This window comes from Pezoporus flaviventris, unplaced genomic scaffold (assembly GCF_033815535.1).
Source record: "Pezoporus flaviventris isolate CSIRO_AGI_PZ_B2104156 unplaced genomic scaffold, CSIRO_AGI_Pfla_v1 ptg000054l, whole genome shotgun sequence".
Lineage (NCBI taxonomy): Eukaryota > Metazoa > Chordata > Aves > Psittaciformes > Psittacidae > Pezoporus > Pezoporus flaviventris.
This window is the reverse complement of record NW_026892602.1, coordinates 7607501-7631922: the sequence shown is the minus strand read 5'-3', so window position 1 is coordinate 7631922 and position 24422 is coordinate 7607501. Positions and strand designations below refer to the sequence as shown.

The following is a 24422-nucleotide window of genomic DNA, read 5'->3' as shown; positions in this document are numbered from 1 at the left end:
ACATACCCAAAAAGAATGTACATCTAAGCAAACGTATACCTAAATGTTTGCAGACCACTTGTTAGCAATGCAGAGTTCCTTTTAAAGGAAGAAGTATGGAAATCCTCTCTAAAAGTAACAAGAATCTGAAAGACCTGTGAACTGTCAGTAGTTGCAATTATTTCTATGAGGGATCTCAACAACAAAAGTGTTTTCTTTTTTCTACATAGCTTTTTCCTTGTGTGATCCAAAAGAGAAAGGCAAGCCTTCTCCAAAAAGCACAATAGAAATGATGAAATTGAAAACTCTTTCACAGCAAAAATGTTATATAATGATATGTAGTTCACAGAACCAGCTGGAAAGTTACTTTTTTTTCACATAACCTCAAAATCTGCTTAAAACAAAACTGAAAGGCTTTCAAACTTCTCTTATTTAAGCTACAGGCTCAATTGAAAGGCTGGTGAATACTTGGGAAGCTGCTCTTCTCACTGATTGCAGGAATATACTGATCAGAGGCGACGCCAGAAACTTATAAACACTTATGGAATGGTTTGGGTTAGAAGGGACTTTACAGAACATCGAGCTCCAAACCCCTCCCACGGGCAGGGACACCTGCCATCACTGAGGTTGCTCAAATGACCACGGTAGCACTGCGTGAGCAGGCTTACTGACCAGGAACCTGGCTGGATACTTGCTGCAATTTAAATGGGGCTGAAGTAAATTATAAGCAGTGGAAATTCTAAATCTGTAATATAATCCTAAAGCTAAATGGTGAGACATGAGAGCTATATATCAACAACATTAATCAACATTTTCAGGAGAGAAAAGTGCAACACCTCAAACAAGAGGTGTTCAGCAGAAGAAGAGTAACAATTAGCATGGTTCATGCTTCAGACCTGGGTCCACACAACTTAATAGAAGAAATCAGATTCAAACACTTCAGTGCAACCTCTGAGTCTTCCACAGTCATGTCATTAAGTTCTAGCACTCCACCACCACCGAGTGAGGGCTGCATTTCAGTGGGAGCTTTGCAAAAACAGTTCCTACTGATGAGCAAGAATCACTACACTGAGATGGATCACGCCTGCCTGGGCTTACCCAGGTGGGACCCTGAGCACCCACTCACCCACAGCAGGGATTGCAGGGCCAGGACAAGGGGAGAGAGGACAATGGCTGTCTATTTGCATTTCTGCAGGGCTGCTGGGGAGGGTGCAAACTCTGACAGCTGTGCTGCCGGACAGAAATTGGGCAAATATTAATGCCGCTTTTACAGTGGGTACATACTGCCATATTTTTGAGCTGTTTTCTCTTACTCTGATGTTTGTCCCACCAGTCACTACCGAAATCTGACACAACTGCTGAAAAAAAAAGTACCAGACTTTTTTAAGGTTAAAAGCTCTCATTTTTGAGTTTTCACTCCTCTTAAAATTGAAAAGCCCTTCCTCAGCATCCCCTATGCATTTATGGAAATCTTTAACACAATTATATTGAGCATTTCCTTTCATTCTAATGATAGTTCAGTGTGTGTTTGCATTGCACATCAAGTGACACCATTAAAAAGAGTGTCCGGGCATTGCAGGTACTATGGTTATTGCTTCTGCAGGCAGGAGAAGTTTTAAATATAGGCTGCACTGATCTTGATAAAACCCTGCTGTGCAAAGTGGTAAGTAGATGTAAAAATGGGTAAAATGAGTTAGAATATGCTAACTAGATGAAATACTAGAAATATTTTATACTTCTAAAGTACATTCAGTCTAAAGAACCAGACATACTCTTATTCTGAATTACTAAGCTCTGAAGTCTATATATTTTTTGCTCAAAGATCTCTCCACTGGGTGAGCTGTCTTTCTGCAGAGGACATTTGGACACAGCTCACCACCGACACCATAAGCATTGAACTGAAAGAAGACACTGACTGAGACAGTGTGATAAAAAGTTGAAATCTCTCCCAGCCTTGGTACACTGCCTCTGTGGTGCTCCCACCTCTTGCATGGCTAGAAATGAGATCTAAAGCTGAGGGTCTGAAACTGGATTCAACATGTAGCAACACACTGTGCCACCTTTACAATACAGGACTGGCCAAAAAACATTGTTCAAAGGGAGCTGTTCAAAACAGCTCTCTTTTCTTTCAGATCCAAATATTGGCAGTGATTAGTTTACTTCAAAGCAATATAAACTGCTTCTATGTCAAGGGCAGGCAGTAGGAGAAGGGAGTAGGATGGAGTAAATCATCCTTGAATCTTTTAAATTTAGTGTGTCAGTATTTCCTAAATTCAGCAATTGTACAGATATTAAGATGCTTTTTCATCCATTCAAATTAACAACCAGCTATGCCCTGTGTAAGTAAGTCCCTGTGCAAATAACAAAATAGAGTTAAAAGCTCTTGTGGGAAAAAGCTCAACCTAACCTCAACCAAACTAATCAAAATCCAAACCAATTTCAGTAGAAAAGTTCAAAAACCTCTAATTTCCAGGGTTCTATCAGCAACTTGCAATAGTACATGTCCAAAAATACTCCAGGCAACAGGAGAGGTAGGCTACAATTCCTGTTAGAAGACCACCTGTTTGTATGTTTGTATCTCATACTTTGAGGAAAGGTTTAGAGAATTCAGCTTCATGTAATGACTACCCTGGTAATATTGCCAAGAGCAGGGTCTGGATGAGTTATTTAGTACTAAATATTAGTCCACATAAATTAATGTTGCCATGCAGGAGTGAGGGAACAAGACTTCTTCAAAATAATTTTCTGCATTTCATATCCAAGAGTCATTTTTCATTGTTCACAAAGGCGATGACCATCTTGATCTTGCTAATTCTCTGGCCCTGTTTGCATCCCTTTAAACCTTTTCACAATGGAGTGAAAAGGGAGAATATTATAGTATGTACAATTTAAAAAAAAAAATAAAAGTCTTATAGAGAATAACTTATCTGGGCAACATCATCACATTCTGATCTATCTACTGGTTTACAAGACATCTCACAAGAACTATTTTATATCAGGATGTAGTAAAACAATAAAAATTCAATGTTGATTGTAAGATCTGCACAAAAGCTTGGTAGATACCTGGAAACAGACACATTGCCCAGTAGAAACAGGTCTATTTGTATAGCAGGTTGTATAAACAACACAGATGTATCATCTATTCAAGCTGCCACCAGTCCTGCCTAGAACACAATGTGATCACACCAGTCATAGGAATTATCTGCACAGGCTCTGCAAGGAGACCACAGCCAGATTATAAATAGATTTACAGATTTTAAAGCCAGAAGGGCCAATTATGATCATCTAGTCTGATCTGCTGTACAACACAGGCCAAAGGCCCTCACATGATATTTCCTGAATCAAATCATAACAATAATTTGAAACAAAACCTACTTGGTTTAGTTTAAACATATTCTGTTTCAACCACAGCAATGATGAAGAATCCAACATGGCTCTTGGTAAACTTTTTGACTGGTTAAGTATTTTCTTTACTCAAAATGTGTGTCTCATTTCTAGCTTGAATTCATCCCGAGTCTGCTTTCTACTACTGAACATTGCTACATTTTCCCCTGCTGGATTAAACAGATTTTTTTAGTAAAAAAAGTCTATTCCCTAAGGAAGATACTTGCAGACAGTAAATCAGTCACCTCTCACCTTCTCTCACTCTTGAGTGGAATACTGTTCCCAATTTTTCAATGTCCTTTTAAATTATGAGTGCCCACTAAAGCTTTGCTGAAATTTCAGCTCAATAGTAATCTCACACAGTCCAACACTGTGTCTACATCCATAGCTATAGAAGTCAACTAACAGCTCATAATCTGTTGCTTCTTTACCATAATCCTAGGCCCAGTACATCAACACCCCTAGTATTTGTTCCTTTACATTCTGCTGATTTAAAACTCATATTGTTGAAAAGAGTCCACTTGACTAAGTGACTAGTCAGTGCCTCCCCATGATTTTTAGCACTTACCCTTTTTGTGTCATTGGTAAATTTTATCAAGTGATTTTACATACTCTTCCAAATAATGAAATACTAAATAGATGGACATGAAAGCACTGCTGTGGAACTGCCACTTCATCTCTGTATACTGTTTTTTTTTTTTTTTGTGGGAGGCAGGGACTGTCACATAGAAGAAGCTACTTTCACAAAGAAAGAAATGTGATAAAACCTACTTGCATAATGTAAAATTGTATCAACTATGCTGCCAATTCTTAATTCATTAACAAATTCATTTAGTAATTTTACCCAATACTTATGTCAGGATAGTCCATTTATAATTTCAAGGCCTTCATATTCTTTTTGGAAATAGCAGGATAGACAGATAGTAGTTTTTTACTACTACAAATGCTCCAGAACTTACTTCATGTTCCAAGACTTGTTTTTTTAAATGAACTTTAATGATTTGGAGAGCTCTTCAGCCAGGATTTTTAAGACTTTATCCAGTCACATTCACTCTAAGAAAACATTAAAATGTAGTGGGGTACAGCATAACAGCCTCATCAGTTAATGGCGGAATTGTATCATTGGAAAATACTTATAAAACACATCATGCTTCTTTCTAAGAACAGAAGAATATTTAGTCTTCTACACTATGGTTGGTAATTTTTCATCCATTCTTGTCCATTATTATCAAGACACAAATTGTTAAACCTGCCAGATCTACAGAAATTTACCCTGTCCTCCATAACCCTGAGAATCACGTGCATATTTTTACTATTACTTTTAGTTCCCCTTATTAAATCTCTGTACTTTTTAAATAGTTGCTTATATTTACTGCTGTGGCTTCTCTATTAATTTTTTGGTACAGTGAGGGCAGGGCATCTGTACAAGAACCCCAACACCTCATGCTTTGGCAGCCAGCAGTGGGGGCTTGACAGTCACTCAGGGACAATGGGAGTTGCAATTTGAGCCTATACATTTCTAAACAAGCTACAGTTTTCTTTCATGCAAATCAAATGAAATCAAATGTCTTATAATTCTGCAGAATACTCCTTAATGAAAATATTGAAAACATTTTCCAGCATTTTTTATTTTACCATTGAAACAGTTATTGATAACCTATTTTATTCATTGTGCAGCAGATATTTTAGAAATGAATTGCTGTATGGTTTAATTAGTTCATTATTATGCCTATTCTTACACAGTAATTTCTTTTATCATTCTAATCATTCACTTCACACTTTTTAAACCAAATGGAATATCAAAGGTTCTGTAGGATTATTTCTGGATCCTGCACATGTTTCACCACACAATTAATCTGTTTGTCAGAAATACTAGTTAACTTCTTGTCTTCACCACTTTCCTTTACTAGTAGTTTTTCACTATTATATAAGATGAAACTACCCCTACCCTGTGAAAAGACAGACTTGTGATGCCTTTGACTCTGTTTATTAAAGATTTTTCAATTGTGCCCTAGGCATTACAATAAAATATTTTAATTTTTATAAAGTTTTGTAATTACATATTTTCCTTTATTTATATCTCATCTACAATATTTATTTAGCCTCTTTACATGTCTTTACTTAGTTAAAACACAGAGAGATAAATACAGTTGTTACTTTGCAGGGAAGATTCAGTACATTAATATAAACTGTACACTAATTCCCCCAAAGCATATATATATGTTGTAAACCTGAAGACTTTTTACACAGCTGCTTATTGCTAAACAGTGCCTTGTCCAGAAGGGGACAATCTGTGTCTCTAATTGCTGTCACTGAAGCTGAGATTCATTATGTGACTTTCCCATTAAAATGTGAGCATTAATTTGTATAATGAAATATCACCCACTGCAGTGTTCATTAGCCATGCCCTACTGTATACTGCACATTGTTAGCTACCTAGAAACTGTAGTTAATTTCACTAATGGATATTTCCCTACTTAGTGTTTGGTAGGAAATTTATACTGTAACATTACCTCTTAAACTTTTAAGGAAATTTAAACTCAATCAATTATTTTCAACAAAAGTTTGGGATGTCATTAAGACAGGAGAAAAGGCATGCTGTATAATGTTAAGGATGGGAAATCTGGAGGAATCTAGAGAAATGAAAAGTCCTTTTAGTTCATCTTAGAAATATAAGAATAAAGGATGTTCAATACCAAAATTGTCTCCTCTTGGAGCACACATACCCATTTTCCTTAATTATTCATATTGCTCATCCCACTACAAGTGCCTTCAGACAATGGCAACAGGCAGTTTTTTTAGGAAGAAAATGTGAGCTGAATTCATTAAAAGCACCATTTTTACTGTATTCCATTGATTCATCTAAGCAAGTTTTAAAATTGGTCACATTTCACTGTAAATGTATATAATAAATTTAATATGTTTAAGATATATCATGCATCTCGTAACATGCTCTCAGTCAATAGACACAGCCCTGCCAAGTGTTTTCTTCCTATCCCTCTTTCTTAGGTTTCTTTTGTTTGGCACAACCCAAACCTTCTTCAGGGCTCTACTATGCTCATGCACATTGTTATTTTTTCCTTAATAAAGGCATTTAACTGTGCCAGTCAGGCTGGGAATACACCTGAGCACCTAATGACCACACCAACCCAAACTAGTCTATGTCTGCAGTAGCTTTTGAATGCTAATGCAAAGTGTAAAGCGGTGCTAGAGCAACTCTGAAACTGTGTCCTACATAACGCGTTCCTTGTCAAAGGTAGAATGGAAGACATTTTTTTATTACACTGCTTCTGTGCAGTCCAATGACCTCGGCATGTAAGCTAAAAACTGAACCACTGATTTTATTTCAGAGAGAATTGAGAGTGCTCAAGAACACAAAGATGTTGCTAAGTTCCCTGAATGAAGTAACCTTAAATTGCTGCTGCTAGAAGGGAAATAATAGAAACTCTGCAAGCATCTGCTTATGGCACATTATGGGGCTGAGATGTCTAGATGGCTTTCTTTTTCACAAAGTCTAAGTATCTCTTAATCTTCAGTGTTATAAACTTTTCAGCTTTATTATACATTATTTTATAAGCAGGAAGCTGAATCACAAAAGGGCCAGTCCACCCACATGTCTACTATGTGCTAGGGGTGCATACACATTATTTAGCCTTATTTCTGCATCTCTTCACACAGTGAGGTTGTGTGAGTTGAGGTAGGTAGCCCTGAAGAAATAGGACCATAGTCTGTCATTATCCACTGGTCAACTAAAAAAAGTCATCCAGGATGGGCTGCAAGAGTTCTGTCTGTCTTTTCTAAGACCCAAGGGTCTGAAGCATTTTTCCCAGATGATCGTTCCTCTCTTCTCGCCAGAGCTGTACTAAGGAACTGTCTCATCCTTCAACTGCTTTTAGAGCAAGAAAGGAGAAACTAATTTCACATAATTATGCCCTTTTCTTGTTATCATATAGGAACACTCAGAAATTGTATCTTACTATCTTCCCCTTAAAGCTCTTCCTGGCTGAATATCGTTGGAATAGATAAGAAGAAAAATCTACAATTGTGTGTTGGAACTCGACTCAACATGCTAAATAAAACCTTGATTTTATTTACTTTTTCTTCAAAAGCTTATTATGTGATAGCAAACTACACAGAAATGGAGACTCAGTGTGGAGAAGGTTGCAACCATTAAATAGCTGACAAATAAAAAGCCACCCAGGACACTAGCTAATTCTTCTAAAATAGAGCACAGTTTCCTTGTCTTATGGACAGCTTCTCTAGCCTTTTTGGGCCAAGTGCCACAGAAGCACCTCCTGGCTGGATCAGACGTTGGGTCTTGCCTTGGCATGCGTACCGAACCAACCTACTCATGTGGCTCCAAACACACAGATGTTCAAAGGAACCTGACTTCTGCTGAACTGCTTGAGCTCATCTCTAACAAACAGGTGCTGTGAGAACAAGAACGGTAATTGAGTTAATGTAGTGGAGAAACACAGTAAAGTGTTTTTTATCAGTCAGTTATATGATCCAGGCATACAATAAAGGCAGTGTGACATAAAAGGCAGAAAACTGTCCCTGGTAAGTATGAAGTAACCAGTATTTGTTTAATAACTGGTACCTATTACATCATTTCCATTTACTGAAAAGCAACTTAATTTCTATTTAATAACTCTAGTAATTTGCCAATTTACATTTTTATAATATTTATTAGGATTATTTCCAATATGCAAAATATTGCTCCATTTAAACATACTCTTCTCGTTATTTACTAATATTTTGTTCTCAACCTAATGGAAATTGATCTTTATCTATTTTTAAATGAGAATGGTTTTTAAATATATTGTGAATGTTGTTTCAACAGTCTGTATGATGTTTTCTTTTTTGTTGTTATTTTATACATGGTTTATTTTTCCTTGTTTTAATTTTGTTTAGTCAGTTTTAATATACAAGTTTTATGGACTATTTCCATTGCAATTAATTTACTTTCTACTAGTTCTAAGCCACAAATACCAGATGCATAATTGCTGCCATCTTTAAAACAAGAACAAAATGACCACTATATAATAAAGCAAAGGGGAGAGGTAGATATCCTCAGGTCATTTTAAAGAATTTTCCTTTGCTTCTCCAACAGTAAAAATGTCAAACTGTTTAAAACTAATATTTACAAGATTTTCCAATAAAACAACTATCATTTATTTATTTTTATTACATTAGGAAGCACACAAATAGAGCACATAAATAGGGTTTTCACAAAGTCCAGCACAGGGGAAAGAATACTCCTGCCCTGCAATCCAATCAGAAAAAGCTATCTTAGGGTGCCAAATTTTAAAATTCAGATCAAACCAGTGTGGAATATATACTCCTAATCCACAATCCAGGAAAAGAAGAAAAAAAAAAATACAATGAATGAGCTTTCGCATCTCAACAGTGACATGTTTTTCTTGAAATAATTTTCAGCCTTCAATTTTTTTAAAATCAGGCCTTATATTTGCAATCCAAATACTAAGTATATTATATCTGTGCAAGCACACGGCAGAAACATGACTGCTTATTTTGGGAAAGGAGAAAAATACTGCTTATCTGGTACTTCAGTGAAAGTGGAGTTTTTCAAGGTGGATGTACAACTGGAAAGTATTTCTTCATGTAATTTATTTTACCTTTCAATTGGAAAAGCAGCAGGAAAATTTTGAAATTAATTTTAAATGGTTTAAAATGAGAATGACTTCACAATTACAATGTTCACTATGTCTGTTTCCAAAGAGAGGTCTCCTAAATGTCCAGTTTTGCATACTATCCCAAAGCCTACCACAATACCTAAGTCTTGGAAGAAAACTGTATCATACTGGACACAAACTGGATGGATATCAACACTGTACGTCAGATTTTAACTATGGATAGAGTAAGTCTTCTTAAACATATACTGTGTCTCTACATGAACTTTACCATGCACATATATACTTCTAAGCAAACAAGGTATTTTAATTTAAATGGAGTGGGATGGTTTACTAGTATTGAGAGCAGTTCACCCAAAGAGTGACATAAAGTGAGAATCCAGATCAGCAGTAAGTCTCTGTAGGGTAGAAATGCTGTGACTGTTCCTAAAATAAAACATGGTAAGTTTTACTACTTACAGGTACTAAGCTGGGTGAGTTCCAGTAAAAATAAATAAATAAAAAAACAGGCAGATCCATGAAGCCGATGCATTCATATGAACAGTGAGAGATTAAAAATGAGTGTGCTAAATGGAACAAATAGTAACTCTGAGAAAAAAATACAGAATCCCTAAGCAGATGTGAAGGAAGGCCTTTGAAGCAGTTACTATAACTAAGTCTGAAACCAACAGGCTTATGCTATTGAAGGACAAGGGTAATTGAAGGAAACAGTGATGAAGCAGGGAATGAGACAGAAATAACCTCAACTGGGAAAAGATGATTCTATTATAGTGGTCTTTATCCAACAACACATTCCTTGTGCTTTTATTTAAGACTGTCATATATCTTTCTCAAACGACTTTCTCCAACTAATGAGCCCAAATCTACATTGGGAATTAAGGCTCCTAGCCACATATTACATTAACCCACACACACACACGGCATGTCGACAGCGCTCTGCTCACTCGTTCCTCTCACCTGTATGTATTCTCAAGTGGACCTTTAAGTGATGTGATGTTCTGAAAGTTTTTCCACAATATGGGCAGTCTTTCATGGCAGAACCAAGGCTCCTGTCTCTCAGTAAAGCTGGCTGCTGGACTCCTACAGATCTCCCAGCTTCTTCTCCAATGTCTGCAACACAGAAATGTTCTCACATCACTTCAGCACATGTCAGAAGTTGTTCTCGCTAAAACTGCTAACACAACACAAAGTTAAACATGTCAATACTACACCTGTCTATTTCATTCTTTAAATCTGACAGAATGCTGACAATTTCTGTATTTTCTTGTTATTGTCTTAAATTATTTCATCTTTCCTATCATCATTTTAAGCAGCATATGGTACCTTTATATTGAACTGAATTATACAAGAAAAGAAACAGCTGTGTCAGCAGCTGGTTTGATTTCTTCTTTTGCTTAGTTCCTATTAATTTAAAAAAAAAAAAAGTTTGAGATTGTTGTTTTGCTGAATCTATTTAATTTATAAGTATTGTGAAAATCTGTATGCTTTTAAGAGGAAAAAAGTTTGCATCAGTATATTAAAACAAGAGGTTTGCTGTGGCAGAGGTTCCAACAGTGGTGGAGATGACTACAAGGAAGCTAATCAACTTCCCTCTGCAACAGTTCAGCACTGGAGCTACAACACACAGCCTAGTGAGTGACCTAATATTATGGGAAAGGCAATGGAAAAATTGGTCAGATGAGGAGAATTCCTTCTCCCTCTCACACACAGCTCCTCAGTTTCCTCCTTCAGTGTTTACAGCTACACTTATTCTTTGCATTGTAATACAAGGGGTGAGACTCCAGAACATCTTTCTCTAGATATAAATAAACAATCATTCTCAGCTATCTTGCACAGGCTGCTATTATGCAAGCAGGCTAGGAACAAAATAACTTACAAAAGAATGACATAAAAATTGCAAAAAATGTAGGGCACTTTAAACAAGTCATTATTCAAACCATTATTCAAGACTCACTTGTACTTAGAGAAACACATAATATTACATACACGTATCAGTTCACAATTTCACCAAAAAGTACCATAGCAAATGTTGACATCCTGAACCAGATTTATACTCCTGGCATGCCTCAGAGGTGCCACAGACATGGGCACATCATCAGACCCCTGTGCAAAAGCTGAGCTGTATGGGTTCTCTTGAGGTGGAGAGCACATAGTGAAAATCTGCATGCAGAGGCTTGATTATTTCAACCATGAAATACTGACTAAAAACGTTCTGCCTTTACCCATTTGACAAGTAACTAAAGCTGTCAGGAAACATAGTGCAATTTACACAGCATTGCTTTTTAAATGGAAGTGATGGGACATGAGAAAGATTTAAACATTTTGGCTCAAACAAAAACTATTCACACAGTAGCACAGACCCAAATACCCACATCTCTGGAAAAGGTAACACTAACAGGCATTTCATTATTTATTATAAAATGGTCCCTCTAAACTATTTCAGTTAAAGCTGAAAGAAGGGCATAATGCAGTGATTTATACATATATATATATAAATCCTTTTCCTAGTCATGCATGTAATCAAGTTCTTGCTAATTTTTAAAAGGTAATTTCTGATACTTTTCACATCAAATTCTTGTTTAACCTTTTCTGATTGTTCTTAGACTGCAGAGTTGAAGCACAGTATTGAAGTTAGAAATCTAGTAACTGTCATTTTGAATTATTCACAAGTATGTAAAGTAACATACTGCAGAAGTTTATTTTGTCTTTATGAGTCCAGAAACACACATATAGGTTCTAGTTTATAATTCCAGGCTTCCTAAAGAGTTCAGATTTTCCTTTTATTTTTCTCCTCAAAAGTTGCATATAGTTATGTCTCAAGTTGCTTCAGGAAAAAAATAATTCCCGGGTGCAAAAAGATTTTTCTGAAGTGCAAAAACCAGACCGCATGATGATAAACTGCAGGATTTTATTTTGGTTTTCAATAAATACTATATCAGCATTATAGATAAATATATAGATAAAGCTAACAAGCCACTCAGGAGGAATTTACCGACTAAGCCTACTAGTTATGTTTTGCTATATGTCACTCTAAATGATGGCCTGTTATCCATTTGCCTTTTATCTTTCTATCTAGAATATGTGTGGCCCAATAAAAAAAGAATAAATTTGTAAGATAAACAGCTCACTTTGCAGATTTAAGAGTCTAATTTTCACTTTACACAAAATTGAATTTTTTCAAGGCAGTGAGACGATGGAGTTTACTCTAGCACTAATCCCTCTGAAAAAGCAAACTGAAAACAACAATGAAGCAAAGAAAGATGTGGGTGGTCTGAAGAGTTTTCTTTTAGATTTAAGTAGACATACAGTAGATAGCTCCAAAGGCTTTGCTCTAACAGGGGCCTTACCTTGAAGAATTTTTCTTCCCACAGTGTAAGCATTCCTAAGACTTTAAAGCTGGGCTGAGGGGTTTTCTTTTGAATTCCTCTGTCTACAAAGCCCACCGAAGTGCTGGAGGCCATCGCTACCTGAATGAGCTGCTTTACATCTAAGTTCTTTTATTTCGAACAATGAAAAGATACATTCAAGGCTGCCGACTCTCCTCCATCAAATGCCGCCCCAAGCTTCTTACCAGGGGCCCATTTTGGCAAAATTTACCTACTGTCAAGGCACTTAAGTTTAAAATGCACTTAAGTCTCACTGACTGCTACAACAGGAGCATTTATACTGAGCCTCTTAAATCAAAAGGGGGAAAAAAAGGGGGGGAAATGTGACACAGAAAAAGAACAGATAAGCAAGGAAAATGTTGATAAGCAAGCTGGTGTATAGAGACTTTGCCAACAGCAGTGTATGGGGGGAATGAAAAATCTTCAGCTCTACCAAACGCTGCTTATCCTAACACCACTAAAGTCCCCCTTCTCCTGTTACTGAGACCCCTTCCTAAGTAGAAACTGGTAGTTCTGTTTCTGTGCAAAACTGCAGTAATGTTTTATTGACCTGCAGAACTAGGATTAGCCCCAGCAAATTAATTTATGATTTACTCGGGATTTGAGCTATGGCTTTTGGGCTGCTCAATTCCGAGGATAAAAGATCAGGAAGGAAGGAGAGAAGTTACTTATCTGACAGCCATTGTGGTTCACTGAGTTATGTGGTCTACATGATACGCAGTACATGCATGTGAGATTAGACTGCTTTTTCTTACTACCTAGTTCCATTATAGGCAGGTCTGCATCTTGAATGTCTTCCTGCCCATCCCTATCTTTCCTGATTTGAGTGCAGGAAATAATAGTACACAGTATAAAATATTGTATAGATGCATACACTAGATGTTAGGCTTCCAAGCTTTGTCTCTGAATTTACTTTAGCAGAGCTTTCCTGTCACATTCTCATGGGACAAATGCAAGTAAACAAAGTTCACTTGAACATCCATATCAGAAGGTGGTGATTAGCTGCATAACCAAAGAGCCAATTTGGCCAAATGTGAGCAAATATATTCACCACATAGACTGAAATGGAAATTAAGCAATCCATAAGATCAGTATTTGAAGGCCTAGCCCTTCTTCAGACAGATGCTTGCTTCTCAGGAGAGGAGGCACAAAAAGCCAGAAATGACACTAAAGTAGCTGGAAAGGAAATTTCCACAGAACCAGATAATCCAAATAAACAATTTTGAGCCAGCAGCAGTTTAAAAGAGAGAAGCACACCAGTGAATCCTTATTTACATCAGGTATCTTACTATGTATCTGAAATGGTCTACCCAGAAATGAGCTACTGCCGTGGCTAGCAGTGCCCTTGACACACAGATGAAGAAGCTACAGAGGCACAATGCCTCTCAAGAAAAGAGAAGACAAACTTAGGTGGATAGTGAATCTGTGTACTCTAAGCAAAAGGTACCTAGCCAACCATAAGAAGAGCAAAAGAAAAAGAATTATTTGAAAATTCCATAGATGTTCTATACCACTGGTCTACCTGTCTGGGATGAGTCTAGTGAACGATTAGAAAAAAAAACATTCTAAAAAGAAACCTGTTTTCAGTTGTTTAGGTAGCAGCACTGACTTCAGTCATGTTAGCAGCCAAACTTTCAAAGGAGCATCTACATGCATGTCCCATAAATTTTATCAGAGTATTTATTTGCTGCGTGTATGTGAAAGTGCAGCAATTCACAAAGAGGTACTTTCATGTTCAAAGGAGCTAAATTGCAGTCCTCGTGCAGACTAAATTATCGATGCTGTCAGTTGGAATTCGTTGACACAAGGATTGCCAAATTAGCCAAAACCAGGCAGTCACATGGAAAAGGTAATCAACTCACAGAATAGGTAATCACACTGTGATGTGTTTGCGCTTGCACATTTTTCAGACATTTTTAAAGAAGCCTTTGAAAATATGGTCGTAAGCCTGTAAAGCTGCACATAATCCCAGGTTTTCATATATTTCTGAAATTCAAAATATTTGTAGTTCTTTAGAACTGCCTGTAATTGCTAAACAAAACATAAAAAACGAGAAGTGGTAGTGACCACATTTACTTTTTTATGATCTATAAACCACCCTGATTAGCCCATTTTCTGGCAGGAAAAATTATATCCTGAATCTAATCTCAAGAATGGTGTTAGAGGATATTCAATGTGTTAATTCTGTCACTGCTGCCACCTTTATGCAAGTATGCCTGGACTTGACCACCTCATTCCCTGGGAAGCAGTACATGATATGCAAAGTTTCTGGGAAAACATGCTTTACTTTTCTTGCCTGTTCCTTAGAAAAAGCTTTAACAATACTGAAAATAGCAGAAAATAGGAGTATAATTAGGGATATAATTAACCCTATTTTTCTAGCTACCTGAAGGAGCTTCAATTACTATGCTTCGATGTAAATGAGAACAGAATCCAGCCCAGTGCTCATAATTTGAAATTAGAATCCTATTAGCAGATGTCACTACACTTTTTTGCTAGTGAAGTTCATGGCTTCAAATGAAAGAGACTAATATTACTAAATATTACAGTTATATTTTAGGCCTCCGGAAAGAGTTACTAATGTCTTAGGTCAGGAGCAACTTGCTGTCTCTATTGTTCCATCAAGGATTTAGGCTTTATAATGGCCATATATGGGAATCTTACACTGTTACTATGGATTGGCAGGGAATTTGTTTAAACAGAGAGCTATTTTAGAAGAGAATTGGAAAGGAGGCCTACTAGTGAGAAAGCAGCATTCACATTGTTTGTATTATTAGAAATAAAGATTATACTGAAGGTTCCAGTGGTAAATAAAAGATACCACTTCTGACATCAGGCTTCTCACTTAGCGCTCTGAACAAACTAAAAGCACAAACTGTCCAGCCTCTGCTACCGGTCACTGCATAAGCAGATTTTAATTCAAAATACAAGCTAAATTAAACAGAATTAAAATTCTCACAATCATTTCTATAAGGTAAGAATTCCGACATTTATAAGCATGCGAATGACAGTCATAGCCAATACCCTGGGCTTCAAGAGAGCTATCTAGGCATTATCTGAAGAACAAGAGAAAGGGAGGCAAAATACTCTAAGCAATTTCTTAGTAACTGGTGGCTGGGTATGGGGCGGGGGGCAGCACACGCACACCTTAAGCCCACACCTGGAGACAGGACACACTTGGAGATAGGTACTTTTTGCACCCCATGGGGACAAAACACTTTGCATGACAATACTGCTTGTATGGAAATATTGGTTGTATCTTAACGCTTTTCACTGTGGTACACATTCTGAGAAACCCACAAGAGGCTGTATATGTATATAAACCACAAAGAGACATCAATAGACACATAACCAAAATTAAGCTTTTGTTTATCAAAAAATGCTTCTTATCCTCTTTTTTCATTTCAATCAAATTCCCTACAGAGTTTTTGTTTTGGAGTTCTTAGCAGTCTTACTTTTCAAGTTATTCTAAAATTTTAAAACTATTTAAGATAATCAAAGTTCAAACACAGTTTCTGAGTACAACATTTTAGCTGCCTGATTTGTTTGAAGAATTGTATGACCAAAGGACACAGAAATCAGATGTAATACTTAAAACACAGGGTTGGTTACTTGCCATTAATTTACAGAGCTCAGTTTGGACTGAAAAATAAGCATATTGGAGTGAACATTATTTGCATGAGACCTTGTTAACTGAATCTTAAAAAAAAAAAAGAAAAAAGACATCTTAAGCACCTTACAGCATCTTTCATTTAACAGTTGGCAGAAAGAAACTCCCAGATGAACATTGGCCTGTGTCTTTCTCTTTAACCAGCTGAGTGATCCAAGCTTTTAATAAAGCTGTTCCAATTATTGTAAAAGTCATCTAGTACCTTATAGCCACAAATATTGACAGTTTATTGCACAATGCATTCATGACATTTGAAGGTCACATCATACATAATACATACACTTTTATAAAAGTGTCTGGAACAAAGAGATACATGATCAGCAATTACATCTTACCATTTGAGAGTATGAGTTTGTACTTAAAGTGAAATACTACATGAAATGCAAATTGTTAATAAAACACAAAATAGTTCATTTTCTGTATTTATTGTTTTATTAATTGGTGATACTGAGTTCAGTTATACAAAAATCAATGGAATAAGGTCCATGCACCAAGAAGATTCAGTTAAACACCATTATCCTGCAAATCTTCATACATGCATGGGAAAAAAGTAAGCTCAAAACTTTAATCCTGCCACTGTATACCTCCCCAGCCCAACAGAACTCAATGAAACACTTAGATTTGAATAAGGACCAGAGCACATTACTGAAATGCTAGTTTTGAGAAGACTGAATCATAGAAAATTATAAAATGAAACTGAAAAGAGTGCGGAAGATTTTTTTAAATATATGCACATATAGTCATACCAAAATTCTTCATCGTCTTCCAGTGCTCATTCTAAAACCACATGGACATATGGTATATAATTCAAAAGTGTAAATTACAATTTATGCAGTCAGACCTGTGCTCAGTCCTTCACTGCATTCAACTAAAAAACTCAGACATACACAGAGCATGGCCATGAGAGTGCTTGTCTTTGGTTAAATAGTCTTCAGCTTTATGGTATCACTACTAGATCCTGGAACCTCCAACTACCTAATGAGAGCTGAGCTTGCAGCAAATGACCACGGGTACACTACAGAATTCCCTCTAACTCTCTTTTTGCTGGTTTGTTTCAAAATCCTGCTATCTTCATTCCTAAGCTCTTCACATGAAACCCTTCTACCATTCAACTACTTCATTGGGTTTTCAGTAATGCTATTCCTGAATCATGGCTTTGAAATCCCACATCCTTCATTTGAGTGTACAGATCAAAGCACTTCAGATCCCAAATCACTGAGTTTACCAAATGAGGCTCATGAAGTTCTACACTTGTACAATCTTTCCACAGGAAAAGTCGATGCTTTAAAAGAGGATGTGCTTTGTCATTCATTAGAATGATGTGTCTGTTTGCTGTTTTGGATGCAGTGCTAGTTACTCTCAGTTTTGAGCTTCTGTTTGTTCTTGCTTTCTTCAGAAGTGCACATCTGATCTGCCAGAACACCTTATTGTACTTCTGTGCCCAGAACATGTATTTTCATAAGCAAAGCAGATATTTACTCTTTGGATCAGCAATGCCTGGTTTAAATATATACTTATGGATGTTTCCTTGGTATTTTGCCAATGTTGCCATCTATCCTTAAAGTTTACTCTGGAGTTTATTTATATTTCCGACAGCAATGTTAACTTTCAAACCTTCCATGTGACATGGTTTTCTTCTCCTTTTCTTAAAAGAGCTCAGAATATTCTGGATTTTCACCAAATGTTCCCACCAATTGTGGTCTGTGATTCTCATGTAAGCCTGTTTCACTAGTTTTCTTACCCAAGCCCTTAACTTACCTGTGTTAGTTTTGATCCTGTCACCTAAATTTGAAATGGGCACTTGATTACTGACCAGAGAGGACAAGGTCTTTCCACACTTCATACAGATTGTTTACTGCTTTTGGAGAAAATTCCAGTGGGGAATCTAACCAGAGAAGCTATCCAACTGGACCATCTTTTGGATTTGTATGTGCTATTTGCAGGCAGGTGTTCAGGTACCAGATGGCCTTAAAGCCTATACTACTCAGGTTATAGCAGCTTCTACAGGCTGTCTGCGTCATATTCCCATCTCTGAGATTTGTGGAGTGGCTACCTGGAGCTTGATAAACACTTTTACCTAGCATTGCTCTCCTGATGCCAAGGCTAGATCAGATATCCAATTTGGGAGAGTTGCCTTATAGTCCCTCTTTAATTAAGTACTCCTGATCTCCGACTCCTGGGATGGATTGCTACTGCTGATTAAGCTCCAGAAGTAAGGATCTGTGGAGGCAATTTCATGAGGGACAAAATGAAGTTGCTAGCTAATCAACTAAAATAACCATTAACTGGACTTCTGTGAATGAATATATTGCTTTCTTGCTTCCATACTTACCATGTGTCTTCCACATGTTAGCACCTCTACATACCTATAGACCAACAGGTAAGGTGTACTTCATTATGAGCTTGTTTCTAAAATAAATATGAAGCAAACAGAACCATTTGGTATAGAGTAGAGACTACCCTGTGAGGAAAATTTAAGATGGTGCCAGTAAACTGTAGGAAAGATGGTGCATCTGGGTGGAAGACACTGGTATTGGATCTATTTTCTCTAGGTTCTTCCCATGTGCCCAACAAGAACCTGTGAGATTTAATGGCAAATTAACACCCAACTCCATGTAGTTTTCAAAATCCATTAATATATTTTAAATTTTTTGAGTATTTGTGTCAAAATATTTGATAACAACACTAGCCAAGTTTCACCCTCAGTTGCTGGGCTTAAGCAAATTGAAAAAACAAGCAAATCATTTTTCAAGTCAGAACCACAGACTTGACTACATGATAAGGAGCTCTTAGGGCATCAGGTATCATTGGACAAGTTTTTACTTACTATTGATTAAGAAAACCCCTTTTCATTATTATTATCAGCATAGAAAGGCTGGTAGCAGGTCATCAGATTTTTTTAAAAAATAAATCATTCTAATAAAGAAAAATGCAAATTATTTTAAATGTCACAAAAACGTCTTTCTGTAGATGCCAGTAAGAAAGAAACCAATAATAGACTCAGTCTCATAAAACCAACTGTACAGGTGACTAAAGTACTGATTTCCCCCTCAACAAAATGAGAAAGAATTAAAGACTGTCATTCCATTTGCAGATTACTGATTACAGAGGTGCTGACAGCGTCTCCAAAATGTGAATAATGTCACGGTGTGTGTTACAACATTTAGACACTTTTCCAGTATCTCTGTTTTCTTACCTTTTACTTTCCAGTGCTGCTTTCATACTAAATGACTGCTTTGAGCTAATACAAATACCTCTGTAAATATTTTTTCTCCCTTTTAACTTCTTCAGTACACGCCAGTTCAGTATAACTTCTAACTTCTTTCCCCATTTCACAAAAATGTACATGAGAAAATACTTGTGAGCAACTCTGAACTGCTGAATCTATTTTACTATCACCCTTTTTTCTATAAATAAAAAATGTTAATGAGTTTTGCTATAATGGAAAAAATATTGATTAAATTAATTACTTCTAATCTTGAGAAGGGATCCTTTAACTGTTCAGTATGGGGTTTTATCCTCATTGTTTTAACAGTGTATTGTGGGCATGCTGAGACCACGATGTCTTCAAACATGATATTATATGAATAGGCTCATTGATTTTTTTACACTAATGATGTATCTGAAAAAGTCAACCTCTATCTATGTTTTGTAAAATAGCCTTAAATTACACTATGCTATAATATGCTGTTTGTCGGCTACAAAAATATTAAATGCTGCCTATGGAGCTGATATATCAGCAAATCAGCTTCCCTTCTCTACTACAAAAATATTATTTTTTTTTCATCTAAACTGTGACGGTAAAAAAAAAAAAGAGAGAAAAAAATACTATTTTGGACTCTCTCCTCTGATTTAGCTGAGCTTGTGGCAGTAACTGGTTTAGGCATAGGCTTCAGTATGCTGGAATGATCCTGAAACTAATTTTGCATGTGTTGGAGTTGGACTGTGGCCATGCACGTCAGTATGCTGGAACAGAGTTATCTAAATCCTGAGCCTTATTTTACATGTGCTGGTGTTGGACTGTGGCCCTGCAATCTTTTAGGTCTCCATCTGTAGCTATCAAAGCCAGGGTGTGCCCAGCCACTTGCTACTGCTCGCTCCTTCCCTTCCACAGGAAAGCTACAGGCTCACAACCACCCTCCTACACATTGGTGTGACTGGGAGCTCTTTGGAGTGCTCTAAACCTTCCTCTAAAGCCTCTTTGCTGCCATGGTCACTGGCTTTTTGCAGCACATTACACTTCTCATATCACTATAATCCTAGATAGTTATCAAGTCCCAGATTGGTGATGAGAAATATCAACCTTTGGACAGATGTTCCCTCAGATTAAGTGAGGTTGGCCAAAAGGATTTGAAGTCCAGACAGTCTACTCAGAAGCTAGGAGCTGTCTTCTTCTGGGAAGGGGACAAGATAAGATCAGGTACCTGAAGGCCATGTTCCTCTAAAAATAAAAGAAATGCTGGCTTGTGCACAGATCTGGAACACCAACACAGAAGCAGTAACCGTGCTGAGCAGCGCAAGGGTGTCTGTTCAAAGTACTTATGCCCCTAAGATGAACTGTTAACCTCAAGAGACATACAGGCTGATGGTAACGCAGTACAGTTTTCGCAAGCCTTCTTCCACTTGTTTACAGTTCCTCCACATTAATTTACCAGCAAATACATATTTTAACCCATAAGGAGCATGCATAAAATTAGGAGATAATTCAGACTAAATTATTTGCAGGCACATTTCTCCCAGAAATTAATGACATTTTGTCTCTATGGAGCCAAACTGAGGAAACAACTTCACACTAAGGTCAAAATTAGACACTTGAATAGAGATCCACATTCTTCTGTGACTGGACAAACACAAGTTAGCTGTCTGCCCCATAGACAGAGGAAGTCTTGTTTTTGAAGATGGAGTGTTGTTCCATCTCTTAACTTATTAGCAATGCACTTTCTTCAGACTCCAGTGGTAAAAGAAATTCAACATCCAGGTAGTCTGCATGCACGGAAGCACCTTTTGTTTAATAAATAATTCAACCGTGTATTCCTTTTTAATTTAAAAATGGCCTGACTGAACAGTCAACAGAGTGAACTGAAGTCGGCAAAATACAGTGTTGAAAAATTAAAAAGTGTATTCAAGGCCATATCCATTTGCTTCACTTCTCATTTACAGGGGAGACAGGCTATGCTGAAGTTCTAGCTTGTTTCTTCTTCTTTTAAATTATACAGTCACATGATGCTCAATTGGCTTTGAAAGCTGCCTTGCCCTGGAATTAGTCTGTCTCTGTTATCATCACAGCAGGTGCTGCTCCTCTACCTCATGAACGTCATCAGAAATTCAGCCAAAATGTTCTCATGAGCTCCTCTGCCATGCCCATGAGGTCCAGGTTTAACTATTGACCAACTCAGAAAACAGAAATTCTGTAAAACAGTCTGGAAAAATTCAGATCATCCTCTGAAAGATGGTCCCATATGTTACGACCTGTATGGTAAGGTACAGGAAACACATCTGACTGCAAAAATCTGCAATGAATGATGCAATGAAATCCATCCCAGGACTGAATTTGTAACACGCTATTGTATGCTTATAAATACTTGGAGTCAGTCAAGTGCATCTGGTGCTGACTGATCCTCTTGAACACAGTCAAAAGCATATAGAACTATCTTAAGTATGAATTCACAGACTGAGTTTCTGTAAAACAAAATTTTTAGCTGTAAGCAGCCAGGAAAAAAAAGTGAATAGACTCTTACCCTTAACCTTTTGCACCATGACTTTTAAAATAATTTTTTAATCTTAGAACAGCCAGTAAGGAAAAAAGTAAATGCTGTGGCTCCTTATTTCAGATTCCTTTCCCTCAGAAATTCTAAACCAGCAGCAGGTAATTAATGCCTCCCTAACAAAACACAATCTTTTAGTCTCCACTCTGCTGAGTGTTTGACTCCCATCACTGTGAATGGCTTTACAACATATTGCACCATTTCTAATCAGCATCTTCAGAAGCAATGACCACTCTGTAACCATCATGCAGCAATTACCAACATGAAATTACCAGCTTGTAATGCCCATGTGACACTGAATGCTGACAGAAGGACACCTTATCACAGAAAGGTAAGATATGCAGGACAGAAGATCTTTACAGTGAAGGAGAATAGGGGAAACCTTACAAAGCCACAATGACTTTAAAGGAAATGACTCAACAATAGCATGTCCTTTAAAGTGGACACACTTATTTAAAAAGCATCATCTTATAGCCAGGGGATGACAAACATAAGTTGCGCTTGGAAGAAACAGAATTTTCACAAGCACATATTGAATAATTCCACAACATATGGACAAAGACCAGCTTTTCACAAAATCTTCGCTATTCTGAACAGTAGTAAAATTACCTGCAGTGTATAGGATATAAACACTAACCAGACTGGCTAAACACTTTGTATAGATAGGAAACTTTCAACACCTTGCTCTGTTGTGACAAAACAATCCATGATTTATACGCACAAAATAAATCCCTGAATCTGACAAAATCTGGAAAAAAAAGCCCAAAACACATCAGGATAACTGTAGAGAGTCTTAATTCTGGCCAATTGCTAGTTTAAGCTGAGACACTACACAGTAAGTACCATCTCAGTGAATAGACTAATATAAACTCTTGAATGCAGGCTACTGCATTTGTGAAGACACGTTTCCATGCCTTTTCAGGATGGTACTAGTGGGAGCTACTCCAATAACCTCACAAGCCAAGACAGAATTTGGTACATAACAAACTGGCTTGCAACAAGTAACATTTGAAAGCTGTCTACAGTGGGACAGGCCAACCTAACAAAGTAACGTATGGGATTGAGAAAAGGTGAATGGCTATATAAACTGGTCAAATGAAATTGAAACTGAAACAATTCCAACAATTTCACGAGTGCTGGTTCTTTTCTGGCTACAGATTCTGTGATATCCCACCTACAGATATGCAGCCCAGTCACAAGGATCATGCCTACTTGTGTCAAAGAGGGATCCTTTTGACTACTGGGTAGTAGAGCTTGCTAAAAAGTGCTGAAATATTTTAATAAAGGGTGGACAACCAAAACCCATCACTGCTTAATAGTCAGTAACTCCATACTGCTGTCATACCAACTTTTATCATAAAACTGCAGGAGAGTAGCATTTTGTATTTAAAATAAACAGTAACAGGAAGCTGCAACTTTGGAAAGGCAGCTTGGATACGAGACAGTACCAGCTGATGGGTGTTGTATGTGTATCAGTGGAACTGTATTCCAATAAAGAACTTCTGAATAGGCAGCATCACCTGCAGTACTGCTCCAGTGAATGCTGCTCACCAAACAGTGTTGTACTCCCTTCTCTGTATTCCAGGGTTCTTTTCAATTAATATTTGTTTTAGTTACATTGAATCACTGCTCATTTACTAAGACATTATTTGATTTTTTTTAGTTTTTTTAAGAGATTCCTTTCTTTGTGGATACACTTTCACTGCAGTTTTTTTGAAGTATGAGAGTAAACATGCAGTCCCTATGATGGCAATTTCCATTCATATTTTGACAACTAAATGTTGCAATGTTACTTGAAACTCCTGCCTCTTACCTTTCAATTTTTCTTTAGGGAAAAACAGCACAGAAATATATTCTGTCATCTATTTGAAAAGATACAGATATAATCCACCTCTGATGATTGTAATTTTTTGGAATTAAGACTGTGATCCAAAACAGCAGTATGATCTACATTTTAACCACATAATAAAGGAAATCAAACATAATGATTCTCCACATATTCGTATTTATTCTGATAATGCTTTGCAAGACTTCTGGATGAGAATGCTTTACATCAGTAAGCGTTATTGAAAATATTCCCTGAAAAATATGCATCATATGACCATAGTCAAAGCAGAATTATAGACAGGAGATGGTATGCATCCAGATCATTCTTTGCTTTTCATCTATGATGCAGAAGTTGCTAGTCGTCAAATGTTTTAAATATCTGAAGGTCTTCTGATGGCAGATAACCAGCAACATGAGATCAGTTAGTAGTAGCTTGCTGCCAATATCATAGGCAAAATCACTGCCTCTGTCATTATCAGGGACTTTAGTTGGCATGGTCATTTGAGGGAGCAAGGACATACCAACCCCTCCTACCAGAACAGGGTGTCCCAGGGATGTGGTGGAAGCACACTGACAGCACAGAAACTGAGGGCAGTCATGTAGGATTCCTCCCAGAGACCAGGCCCTTTGCATCTTCCGACACAGGGTGCCACAGTTCACCTGCAGTTTTAGAAAAAATTCAGCGGATCTGACTGCTCTCTGAAACATGCAAAGGCACCAAAGCTTTCTTTTGACACAGAACTTCATTAACTTGCAC

At 37.1% G+C, this 24422-nt stretch overlaps 1 protein-coding gene across 3 annotated transcripts in view; it reads right to left on the bottom strand.

Moving 5' to 3' along the window:
- ZNF536 (zinc finger protein 536) overlaps nucleotides 1-24422 on the bottom strand; it is a 348533-nt gene that overhangs the window by 119960 nt on the left and 204151 nt on the right. For all 3 annotated transcript variants that reach the window (XM_061469112.1, XM_061469110.1, XM_061469113.1), the window contains one exon: nucleotides 9975-10127. In XM_061469112.1, coding sequence (XP_061325096.1) covers nucleotides 9975-10127 — 153 coding nt within the window. The remainder of the gene's footprint in view (nucleotides 1-9974; nucleotides 10128-24422) is intronic.